The 12,523-nt window shown below is 48.0% G+C and overlaps 1 protein-coding gene across 1 annotated transcript in view; it reads left to right on the top strand.

Moving 5' to 3' along the window:
- Nucleotides 1-12,523, top strand: part of DCAF4 (DDB1 and CUL4 associated factor 4) — a 29,359-nt gene that overhangs the window by 15,011 nt on the left and 1,825 nt on the right. The window contains exons 6-13 of the mRNA XM_082648403.1: nt 551-653; nt 2,496-2,639; nt 3,529-3,578; nt 8,268-8,347; nt 9,432-9,530; nt 9,653-9,750; nt 10,838-11,011; nt 11,368-11,482. Coding sequence (XP_082504529.1) covers nt 551-653; nt 2,496-2,639; nt 3,529-3,578; nt 8,268-8,347; nt 9,432-9,530; nt 9,653-9,750; nt 10,838-11,011; nt 11,368-11,482 — 863 coding nt within the window. The remainder of the gene's footprint in view (nt 1-550; nt 654-2,495; nt 2,640-3,528; nt 3,579-8,267; nt 8,348-9,431; nt 9,531-9,652; nt 9,751-10,837; nt 11,012-11,367; nt 11,483-12,523) is intronic.

Below are 12,523 nucleotides of genomic sequence, written 5' to 3'. Positions count from 1 at the left end.
AGGGAGGCCCCCTCAGGGAAGGCCAGCCCTGCAGGCAGTGTCAGCCAGGGCAGGTAGGGCTGTGCTTGTCCTGTGTTTCTCTCCTTCTGAGAGGGAAAAGAGTTAAAGGTCTAGTTAGGAAGATCTGTTCTTCACCCTAAAACATGCTCGGTCTTTGGTGGAGAGGAAAAGGGGTAACCGGATGGGCAGCTGCATGCCTGGCTCTTCATGAACTGTGTGCCCTTCAGCAGGTGGTTTCATTTCTCAGGCACATTCTCTTCATCTCAAGAGAACGAGTTGCACTAGATGATCCAATACAAGTCCTTCTAGTTCTGACTTTCTTTGACACTGTGAATGAGCCACCCATTTCTTTGCTTTAGTTTCCCTAAGAGTTCTAAAATTGAGATTCTTTGGGGCCTTGCTCAGCTCCATTGCTGAGATTTAATATGGAGAGAGAGCTGACGAGAGAAGGTGGTCTTCAGGGTGTGGGACAGAGCAGAACCCCTGCATCTTCATGGATATCTAGGTATGATGTCCATACCTCCCCTGCTCCCCTCTTTCTCCTCTGCAGTTTAGCCCATGAGCTGCGAGTGAGCTGCATGCAGAGGAAAAAGGTCCAAATTCAGAGCTCGGATCCCTCCGCTTTGGCAAGTGACCGATTTAACCTGATACTGGTGAGTGGGAGGGACCCATCTGTAGGTTCCAGAGACATAGTTGCCATCCCCTGGACAATTTGTGGCTTTGCGTTCGTTTTCATCAAGCCTGGCTGTGTAGAAGCCACTAGCCATGAAAGCAGGTTTTATGGTTTTAACAAGCACCTACCAGCTACCCATTGGCAGATGCCAAGCTGGCAAGACAGGCTGTGCTGTGACCATTGTCACCCCCACTGCAGCTCTGTCATTTGACATTAGAGCCGGGGTCCACACGCGCTGACGGAGAACCGTCACAAAGTAACTTTCCCATGGGCGTGTTGTGTACACAGTTGAAAAGTTACGTGGAGGACCAGGGGCTTCTGATCCTTTCCATACTGGACAGGATTTGGTGGCCAAACCTGAAGCACCAGTGTCCTTCAGTAGCAACAGCGTACTAGTTTCTTGCTTTCTGTCCCTGACCTCAGTAACAGGGGCCTGCAGGCCATGTCTCTGGGCCTGCACATCCAGCACACCTCCACTGCATCATTTGCGGGGAGCAGAAAATGATCTCTCTGCTTCTGGTTTAGACCCGGACTGGAAGCCAGGGGGCAGAGAAATGTTGGCAGAGGAGCAGAGGGTCCACTGCAAACAGAAGTAGCCAGACCTCTCAGCTGGACTGGCAACTCCTCTCCTGGAGGCTGAGGGACAGCCAAGGAGAGTGAGAGAAGGACACAAAATAGAGAGCCTCAGCCTGGTGGTCTACTGACAGGACTGGAGGCTGAGGCTACGGAATTTACCCTTGAGGTCCTGCCCCAGGACCTCTACAACAGAGCCCTTCACGTAAGGAGTGTCAGGGGCCAGGACTCATGTTTTCTCCTGTGTTTGGGGAACAGTTTGACCTGAATCAAGTAGAATACTTTCTTGTGGTGGGTTCCCCTCAGGAGCCCCTTCCCTGGGGTTCTTCAGTAAACCGGGTGGGGACAGTGGAGATCACTGTGCACCTGCTGCTTAGCGTGGCCTGAGCACCTGTTCTTCATACTTTGTGTGCTGATGTTTGGAAGACCCTCCCCATGATCCAGAGTTACGATGACTGGATGGCTGGTATGACCCAGAGGAGTGGGAAGGGCAGTTTGTCACCCAGGGATCAGAGTTTTCAGATCTGACTCTAGTCACTGGTAATGATTCTTCAGGAATATAGCTATTCTTGCCAAGTAAACTTGCAAAGTGAGTGTGTTTTCACCAGCACCCAAACCCATGTGTATTTGTGTGTGTTATATTTATAAATATATTTTAAAAAACACAAACATATAAAGGTTTTGCTTTGAAATAATTATTAACCACATTTTTTAAATGAAAACAGAAAATCTTAAAAATAACCCACATCCCAGTGCCATCTTTCCTATTGTAATTTTTTTCCCCCATGCGATACCTTTCTTTTTACTAGGTGATAATCACAGTGCTTATGTAATAGGAATACAATTTTGCTTTCTTCTTTTATCCCTTGGCAGTTATAATTAGCATTTTCCACATTTCTGTGTGGCTTTCATGATGGCCACATGCTCTGTCACCATGTGGCTCATCTAAACTCCTCTGGGTGGACGTTAGGACTCTCCCAAACCCAGTTCTGAGAGGGGTCACTGTGCAGACTGGCCGTGCCCCCTCACTGCCTTTTTTGCTCCTGAACTGTGAGACCAGATGCCTGTCAGCTTTGCCCAGTGATGGCTACACCAAGTAGGGGCAAGTCAGGTCATTCCGCACTTCCTCATGGGCGAGAACCCCCACCTGGTGAAAACACACAAGAGCGTGGGAGCTAGGTAGACGGTCTTTCGGCAGACCGCGTGGCTCAGCCTGGGAGGCCACCCACAGTCCGCCTCCCTTCTCCAGGCGGATACCAACAGTGACCGGCTCTTCACCGTGAACGATGTCAAAGTCGGGGGCTCCAAGTATGGCATCATCAACCTGCGTGGCCTGAAGACCCCCACGCTCAGGGTGCACATGCATGAAAACCTCTACTTCACCAACCGGAAGGTACGCTGCGCTTCCCTTTAGCCATGGCAGCCTGCTCTGCCATTGGATCCAGGGCACTGCAGTAATTGGCCAAATTCAGAGTAGAGGAGAGAGCTTTGTGAAGAAGGCAGGGCTCAGTTACCTCATTTTCTCAAGGGAAAAAATGGAGTTTTAGATCCTGAGAACTCATAGGGGAAGAAAAGGGCCTCATTATTTTCTCGTCTTGGAAGAGAAATGAATTTACATGGGGGAGGACTTGAAGCAGTGTTGCTTTAATTAAACTGTTGCAGGGACTTCCCTCCAGGGGGGTTAAGTTGATCCAAAGGAGCCAATGCTAAAGCACAGAGTTCCTGGGAGGTGGGCCACAGAGGGCTGGGTGGAGGGTCCTCCCAATGTATCAGAACATTATGTCAATCTTCCAGTCAGTCGTAGCCAGCACTGAAATTTATGTAAATGTAAGGAGCCTGCTATCTAGGGGGCAACTTTTAACATTGCAGTGGGTGATGGCTGCATCTGTAAGAAGCTGTGATTTTCTGTTCTGTTGAGACATGAGCCACAAGACGGACACAGGTTGAAAATGGTTTCTGGGTGAAGTGAGATCCGTTGCAGAGAATTCATCCCTGGCCTATACCAGAGGGTATACCAGATGGCTCATTGTGATGCCCATGCTGTGCTGATGATGAAGGACTGAGGCCTGGGGGTTACTTCTTCCCTTTCCCCTCAAGGTTCTGCACGGTGGGGCAGGGAGCTTCCTTGTTCTCAGAATGCTCGTTCCAGTCCCTATTCAAGGAGTGAGACCTGAAGAAAGCAGTCAGTCACATTACTGTTCTATAAGAAAGTATTTGTCTGTTTCTCTCCATAAGTTGGCATCAAACCAATCTTTCCATCTGGCTGTGTGTTTCCTCACCAGGTGAACGCTGTGAGCTGGGCCTCGCTGAATCACCTGGATTCCCACATTCTGTATCTTTTGGCAGGTGAAGAGGTTTGGTGGGCCGGCCATGCCCTGATGTAGACCAGGGCATCTGTGGGGTTTGTGAGATGGTGTTTTAGTGTCCAGAGGTCTAGGCCATTCTGCACGAATGTATCACCTTGTAGGAAAGAGCAATGCACCCACTAGAAAACAAGGATTCCCATGGAGCACAGAGAAGTAGCTGAGGTCCTGGAATGACGTCAGTGTTACCAGGTGCCAGACACTGTTCTGGAACTTGAGAGTTGGTGCTTTAGCAGAGGAACAAAGCAGAAAGGAACAGTAAAGCCTTGAAAAGGAACCCCAAATCCTCCTGAGGCAGAGGAGGAGGAGCCTCCCAAGGCAGGGAGGCTGAGGGCACACACCAGAGAAGGGTGTTCCTTTGACATCGGACTGGGGCTGTGGGCTCTGGGCCTAGGTTCCCTGCCCAGAGATGGCCTTCTTTAGAGCACTCTTCATTCTAGTCTCTTCCTTCCCTACCCAGAGAGCCATCTGGGCTTTGTAGGAGCACACAGTACAGTGTCAGGGTAGCTGGGATCCCTGGGGTCTCTTTTTTTTTTTTTAACTTTATTTTTATTAGGATATGATCTGGCAGCATCCCTTTATTTATTTATTTATTGCAGTATGCAGGCCTCTCACTGTTGTGGCTCTCCCATTGCGGAGCACAGGCTCCGGATGCGCAGGCTCAGCGGCCATGGCTCACGGGCCCAGCCGCTCCGCGGCATGTGGGATCTTCCCGGACTGGGGCATGAACCCGTGTCCCCTGCATCGGCAGGCGGACTCTCAACCACTGCGCCACCAGGGAAGCCCCCTGGGGTCTCTTGATGATGCAGAGGACAGCTGTCCATTGTGTCCTTCATGGAATGATACTGTTTGACCCAAAGCCAAAGCCACATGTTAATGAGTCTTGTTGTGGTTCATTTCCATAATAAATGAGTTCGCTCACATAAATGAAACTATGTGACCACTTGTCATACCTAATGCCAGCTTCAGAGTTGTCATAAGGTTAACTGGTTAACATCTGTGAATACACTTAGCACAGTGCTTGGCCATGTCATGGGTCCTCAACAGATGATGCCTGAATTGGAATCTGTTGGTTTGAGTTTTTTTTTTTTGTTTTGCGAGAGGGTTGTTTGTTTGTTATTTTATTTATTTGGCTGCCCTGGGTCTTAGTTGCGGCACGTGGGATCCTTTTTTTCTTTCTTTCTTTTTTTTTTAAGTTGTGGCATGTGGGCTCTTAGTTGCCGCATGCAGGATCTAGTTCCCTGACCAGGGATCGAACCCAGGTCCCCTGCATTGAGAGCACGGAGTCTTAACCACTGGACCACCAGGGAAGTCCCTCAAAGGGTTTTAAAGCCTAAAGCACATTAGAGATCTGATTATAACTTTTATGTAAGACAAACACAAAACTGTGTGTTCTGTAAATTGAAAGTTTTCTGTGGCTTTCATTTGGTGGGGTTTGTGGGGTGACGGGACCACCTGTTACTGTCTTGATCTTACCAGAGGGCAGAAGAGATCAAGCCTTAAAAGAGAGAAAACAAGAACCTCGCTCTCATTTCTGATCTTCAGACAATATGGCATTTATCCATGCTTCTCTTTGTGAGGATAAAAATCCATATATAGGGGCTTCCCTGGTGGCACAGTGGTTGAGAGTCCGCCTGCCGATGCAGGGGACACGGGTTCGTGTCCCAGTCCGGGAAGATCCCACATGCTGCGGAGCGGCTGCGCCCGTGAGCCATGGCCGCTGAGCCTGAGCATCCGGAGCCGTGCTCCGCAACGGGAGAGGCCACAACAGTGAGAGGCCCGCGTACCGCAAAAAAAAAAAAAGGAAAAAAAAATCCATATATAGGCGTACCTCAGAGATAGACAGATACAGATATAGATGTAAGAGTTATGTTTACACTATATTGTAGTCTGTTAAGTGTGCAGTAGCATCATGTTTGAAAAACAATGTACATACCTTAACTTAAAAATATTTTGTTGCTAAAAAATACTAATCATCTGAGCCTTCAACAAGTCATAATCTTTTTGCAATAGTAACATCAAAGATCACTGATCACAGATCACCATTAACAAAATAGTAATGAAAAAGTTTGAAATATTGTGAGAATTACCAAAATGTGACACAAAATGAGCAAATGCCACTGGGAAAATAGCACCAGTGGACTTGTTCAACACCAGGTTGCCACAAATCTTCAATTTGAAGAAAAAAAACACCACCACCACTATCTGTGAAGGGCAGCAAAGGAAAGCACAGTGAAAGGAACGAGTGTGGTCTATTGTGGTTTGATCAGCGGCCTGCCCTCTGGTGGTCATTTCAGGTAATCTTCAGGCTTTTGTGCACCTGATGCTTCTGCTGAAGGTCTTAAACTTTCTTCCTTTACAAAAATGACACATGGTTCAGACCTGCACTCTGCGCTTTTCCCCAAAGAGTGGTGGGAGGTTAGACTGAATTTTTTCTACACCTAGCAGGTTCTTCATTGACCTGTGGCCTTTTAAAGGATTAGCTCTATGATACTGGCCCTGTAAGTGTGATACAAAGATTGAGTGTAACCTGGGTTTCAGCCATAGTAACATGGGTAAGTGCACATGGGTAAGGACTTTCTCCCACATCCTTGCCCTACAAACGTAGAAGGAAAAGAGATTTATCTCCGAAGGAATTGAGCTGCCCAGATACAGTGTTCTCATTTATAGTGTCAGCAGCCTCTATACTAGAGATATTTAACATGGGGCTTACCACCCAAGGCAACACGATACCCACACAACACACATTCAGATGGTCGAGATCGTTGCCTGATTGCTTGGCAAAGATGTACATTTTCAGTGAGGTGTGTGTGTTGATTCCACCAGCATCTATTGGGCATCTAGAATCCCTGTGCAAGGTGCTGGAGCTGGGCACCTCAGCAGGTGGTCAGTCTTTGCAGTGATGTGAATGGGGAATTGTAGGGTGCAGGGATTGGGGTGGCCTTCCTGGTGGTGGTTCCCACATGGGAAGGAGGGCATGGAGCTCCCATTAGAAGAGTGAGAAGAAAGCTTGGCACATTTGGCAGCAATAAGTGGTTTGGTATCGGTGACGTCTCTGGCTAGGTAGTGCCTTGCAAAACCAAATCCTTGGGGCTGTGGGATGCCCCTGGAGGACTGTAGTCATAGATTCATTTCTCATATAGCAGTGAAGGTGGTAGGCTGGTGAGGGTGAGACCTCGGATGGAAGGCTGTTGCAAGACTAAAGATGGTGGTGGAGAGGGTGTGAACTGATGAGCAGGAATGGAGGAGAGACACGAGTTTAAGAGGCTTAGGACCTAGACCAGGGAATCTTGGTGATAGGAGAAGGTCCAAGGATGGAACGCCAGGAGAGTGGTTGTGGAGGCCAAGAAGGAGTGTATAGGTAGAAATTGTGCTGCATGGCCCGCGGTAGGACTGGAAATCCTTCATCACATTTAGTATTAGGAGCTCACTGGAGATCTTGGGGAGAACATTTCCCTGGAAAGGTGAGGGTCTGACCTGGATTTTAGTGGGTTGAAGAGTAAAAGAAAGGCGAGGAAGTGGGGATAAACACAGGCTCCTCTTGAAGCTCTGAAGGGAAAGGGAAAGGAAACAAATCAATCAGAAGACAGTCCGATAGAAAAGCAGGCAAAGGATATAAAGAGGCAGTTCACAGTAAGGGAAACGCAAATAACTATAATCAGATGTAGTTCAGAGAAATGCAAGTTAAAAGGAGATATTTTATGCCCATTCAGATAAACACGATTTTTAAGGTCTGATAGTGCCAAGTTTTGGCCTAGGTGGAGAATGGGGGGAAATGCTGGTATAAGTAAATGATACAGCCACTTCAAGTTGGAGATGCGTGTACTTTACAACCCCCCAGTTCCACTCTAGGTATAGCAGTGTTTTCAAACTGTGAGTCATGACCTATCCTATAAACTGTGGCCCAGGAAATCAACTTATTGAGCAGCTTTTTTTTTTTTAATGAAATAGGTTAGAAAATATCAGTTTCATATTTAGTAAGTGTAAATATTTTATGAAACTTTTGTGTCAAATGTTTGTGTGTATATAACACACTGTGGTGAAAAATGAAATTCTTAACCACAGATGTAAGAAACTGTCTTAGAGAAGCCTCCCATACATGGGAGTGGGAGACAGGAGGATAGGAAGAGAGGCTCATTTCAGCAGCAGAGGGGGAAAAAAAAAAGCAAAAACCATCTCAGTGCTCATCAGCAGGAGACTGGATAAATAAATTGTGGTCTGTTCATACAAAGGAATGCTCTGTGGTGAAAACAATTGAACTGGAGTTACAAATATGAATACAGTTGCATCTAGGAGACAATGCAGGTGGTGCTGTTGTAGGAGATTCTGTGTGATGCCATTTACATGCGTTTTAAAATCAAACACATAAATGTGTTCTTTATATTGTTGACGGACAAATATGTAGTGGAAATATTAAGGCCTAGAACTCAGACCAGTTTTAGAATAGCGATTCTCTCTCAGTGGAGGAAAGTTAAAAGGGGGCCTTTAACTGTATCTGTGACATTTTCTTCCTTTTAAAAAATCTGAAACTAAATATGGAAAATGTAAACATGTTAAATGTGGATGATGGGTATTATTATACCTTTTTCGAAGGGTACTGATGCCCCTTCTCCTCCCAGAGGAGACTTGTACTTGGCTGTCCTTAACGGCTTTTCCAGGCTGTGCCTCATGGGAATTGCAGAGACTCCAGGCTGTGCCACCCTGCTCCCAGCGTCATTGTTTGTCAGTAGTCATCCAGGTACAAGGGGTCCTTTTCCTTTGGATAAGGAGGTGCTAAGGGACATCTTAGTCCTTTTCCTCCCAGGAGCTGCAGCCAACAGCAGCATAAGCTCCATGGTGATGGCTTGGACAGGAGGGGTGGGAACCATGGGCTGGTGAGCCCAAGTCGGAGCTCGCAGGGTGGGGACAGTCTGCAGAGCACCTGGGAGGATTTCTTAAACCTGACCCAGGATTTGTACTAGAAGCATGTGCATCTTCACCTATCCCCTCCTTTTGGGTCATTTCAGCAGCCGGAACAGTTAAAAGTGTGTGTAACCAGTACAAGAGATGAAAATATTTATTGGGGCTGCCTATATAGATCGCCCAGAGAGCATCTGTTAAGCTCCTACTGTATGGCAGGTTCTGTCAGGGATACTTACATTCTGTCTGGCTGAAGGCAGTCCAACTGCCTGGCAGCGTTCTGGATATTAAGTTTTCAGTCTTTCAGAGAATTAGGATCAATTAGACAAGGATCAGGCCTCTAAGAGTGCAGGCTTCAGGCAGACCTGCCATGAATCCCAGCTGTGCCCCTTACCAGCTTGAACAGATCGCTTAAGCTCTCTAAAGTAAATACCTGCCCCCTCAGGTAACATGGAGGATTAAATGATTTAACGCGCACTTACCCTGGTGCCTGGCATTTCATCATACAGCAAGCTTATGAGGTGGGAGTAAATATTATCACCATTTTACAGATGAGGAGACTGAGGTAAAAAGAAGTTCGGAATTTCCCTTACAAAACCAAAAGATGGTGTGAGAAGTCAGGATAGTGGTTCCCTTCAGGGAGGAGTGAGGAGGGTAGTAATTGGGAGGGGACAGGAAGGGTACCAGGGTACTAGAATGTTCTATTTCTTAACCTGGGTAGTGGTTACATAGCTATACTTCACATAGTATACGTTAGAGTGTATACTATGATTTGTACCCTTAATGTATGTTTTATCAATTTAAAGAAATTATTTTTGAAAAAAGTTTGAGACCACATAGCTGGAATTGAAACCCTTCTATCTGACACCATACTGCCTCCCTGATAGCTGTTAGTCTTTCTAACACTACTACTGTCCCCTCAGCAGGAGACCGGCCTGGCATGCTCTGCAGTTTCCGGATCCCCGGGGCCTGGTCCTGTGCGTGGTCCCTGAACATCCAGGCAAATAACTGCTTTAGTACAGGTGAGCTACGGCTGCCTCCCCAGGTGCCCAGGGTAAAGGATTTCACAGACCCTAACCCCCTGTCCACAGTCCCTCTCCCCACACCTCGAGTGACACTGTCCGCCCATCTCCGTCTCTGTCAGGCTTGTCTCGGCGAGTCCTGGTGACCAGCGTGGTGACGGGACACCGGCAGTCATTTGGGACCAGCAGTGACGTCTTGGCCCAGCAGTTTGCTGTTATGGTTGGTTGGATTGGGAAGGGCCTGATAGAAAGTTTCCCAAGAGTGGACATTTTGCTGGATTGGAATGGGATTCCCCTGTGTGGAGTCTAGTCCTCCTCCCTCTTTTACAGGGAGAAGGAGGGCACCAGAAGTGATTAACAGGTTACGTGGTGAATAAGTCAGCGCTGAATGAAATTTGGCTGATCCGGAAGGGCGTGGCTCAGCGGCCTTTAAACAACTTATGAATTGTTAGCAATTCTTGAGTACTTGGATTAGCCAGCAGGACAGTAAAACTTTTTAATGTATAAATGAAGTATGTCCCAATTCATAACACTTTTATCTGCAGCTGTCAAGTTACACATTTTATAAATTTAAAAATCAAAATTCTAGTCATTACTACGTTTCAAAGACTTGACCTGTAGAAAATGCCACCTTTCGGGCTTCCGTGGTGGCGCAGTGGTTGAGAGTCTGCCTGCTGATGCGGGGGACGCGGGTTTGTGTCCCGGTCTGGGAGGATCCCACATGCCGCGGAGCGGCTGCGCCCGTGAGCCACGGCCGCTGGGCCTGCGCGTCCGGAGCCTGTGCTCCGCAGCGGGAGAGGCCACAGCAGTGAGAGGCCGGCGTACCGCAAAAAAAAAAAAAAGCCACCTTTCTTTAAAAGGGTGGAAGATGTGCCGACCTGCTTTGGGCAATAAGCACAGAATTCATTATCCAGGTTTCTTCAGCCATCTTCCCACTCAGTCTGGGACCCCATGTCTTACCTGGATTTCTGATCTCTCTTACTCCACTCTCATCACCCAGCTTCTCACTAACGACCTGGGAGGAGTGAGGGCACACCCTCACTTCACAGGGAGGGGTTCAGGGTGAGGCCTTAGGGGCCAGTTGGCAGCCAGCGGGGAGGACACTGGAGGGACTCATGGTGTCCAGTTCTTGACCCTTTGATAAGGAGCCCTTCCATCTCCACTGAGGCTCAAACCCTAACCAAGCTGCTCCACGCATACCTCTGACCTAGGGGCTGGGATAGGGGAGGGGAGGCAGGGGTGTATTCTGGAGGGCACACCCCTCCCAGCCTTGGGAGGGAGGTACTGAGCAGGCCCCCTTTCCGCAGGCTCCTTTGCTGTTTAATGGCTGTCGTTCCGGCGAAATCTTTGCCATTGATCTCCGTTGTCGAAATCAGGGCAAGGGCTGGAAAGCCACCCGCCTGTTACATGACTCAGCAGTTACCTCTGTGCAAATCCTGCAAGAGGAGCAATGCCTGATGGCATCCGACATGGCTGGAACGGTACGGATACCACTGACTTTCTCCAGCCGCTGGAGCTGGCTCTGGGTGGGGGGAGGGGCTCTGCAGGAGAGACCCTGACGTCAGATGGTGGCCGGGGAAAGGCATCTGGAGACCAGGGGAGTTGGGAGTTGTGCGGGGCAGCTGCTTTGCTGCCCGCTGGGAGCCGAATCTGGTCTAAACAGACGTGAAACTGGTCATGGTGCTTTTGATGGACTCTGTGGCTCGGGGGTTTGAGACATATTTTCTAACTTGAAGAGGTCTTTGGAGACCACCTCGCCCTCTCTGGCTTCGTGCCTGGGCTTCACCAGTGTACCTGTTGGACCCTCCCTAACCGCCCCTTGTGCTTCTTCCCACAGATCAAGCTGTGGGACCTGAGGACCACTAAGTGTATTAGGCAGTACGAAGGGCACGTGAACGAGTATGCCCACCTGCCCCTGCACGTGCATGAGGAAGAAGGAATCGTGGTGGCAGGTACCTGGGGAGGAGGAGATCATCCCATCAAACACTGTCCCTTAGGAGCGCCAGCAACTTAAGCAGATAAGGGAGAAATTACTCTAAAACGAAACTGAATAAAGGGGATTTTGGACAGTTGGGGTCAGGGAGTTAAGATGGGATGTAGAGTTGGACATTAGTAAGCAACAGTTTTAACACTCACCAGGTGGATAGCCCTGTGTCCCCACGTGACTGGGCAAATGTCACTTCAGTTACAGATGAGTGAGGAGCAATAAAACAGTGGTTTAGGAGACCTGGGTGTGGAGTTTAAGCCTATTCACCAGGTCAGCATTCAGTGTGACCCTCAATCCCATCTTGCAGCTGTCCTGTCGAAAAGCTTGAGCTCCCTGTTCTTTGTGCTCCCGTTTCCACCAGAGGATGCTAAGAAAAGAGATGGAGGTCATTGTAAAGGAACCTGGTTCCTTTAACACCACTGCTGTGAACCCATGATTTGTAGAATAGAAGCAGAGCTTTCTAGCACCAAACCCCCTTGAAAGGAGTTAACAAGTTGATCACAGATTATATGATTATTTGGCAGTTTGACAAACGAAATAGTAGGCCCTTGGCATTAAGGAATATGTTTCCAGTCTTCACAGATGTCAAATTTTCTAATATTCCTATGGAAAGTATTTATTTGCGATGAAACTTTCTGTGGCTAAGAAGCATCACTTGGCTAGAACTTCCTTAGACTTGTTTACTACTGTCACCACCACCAGTAATTAGCTTCCTTAAGTCTGTTTTCCACAAATTTTCATCTCCAGAGAGTTTCTGTGTTCTGGACAGTAGAAAAGATATGAGCCTTGTTGAGAGGCAGATGTGGGGAGTGGGCTGGCTGCAGTAATCCTTGAATTGTACAACCTGAATGAACTACAGCTAAGGTCATAGAGTCAACTCATATGGTCAAAAGCACACTAAAATCCATGCTGCCTAAGGTCTGCCCTTCTCGCCCTGAAGATCTCCAGTAGCACATATTTCCTATCTGAGTTGCTGTAACCAGTGGTGTCAGGTATCAGATTCCTC

Source organism: Grampus griseus (genome assembly GCF_964374135.1).
Source record: "Grampus griseus genome assembly, chromosome: 2".
NCBI lineage: Eukaryota > Metazoa > Chordata > Mammalia > Artiodactyla > Delphinidae > Grampus > Grampus griseus.
Note: the sequence above shows the minus strand (reverse complement) of the source record. Positions and strands in the feature narration are given on the sequence as shown.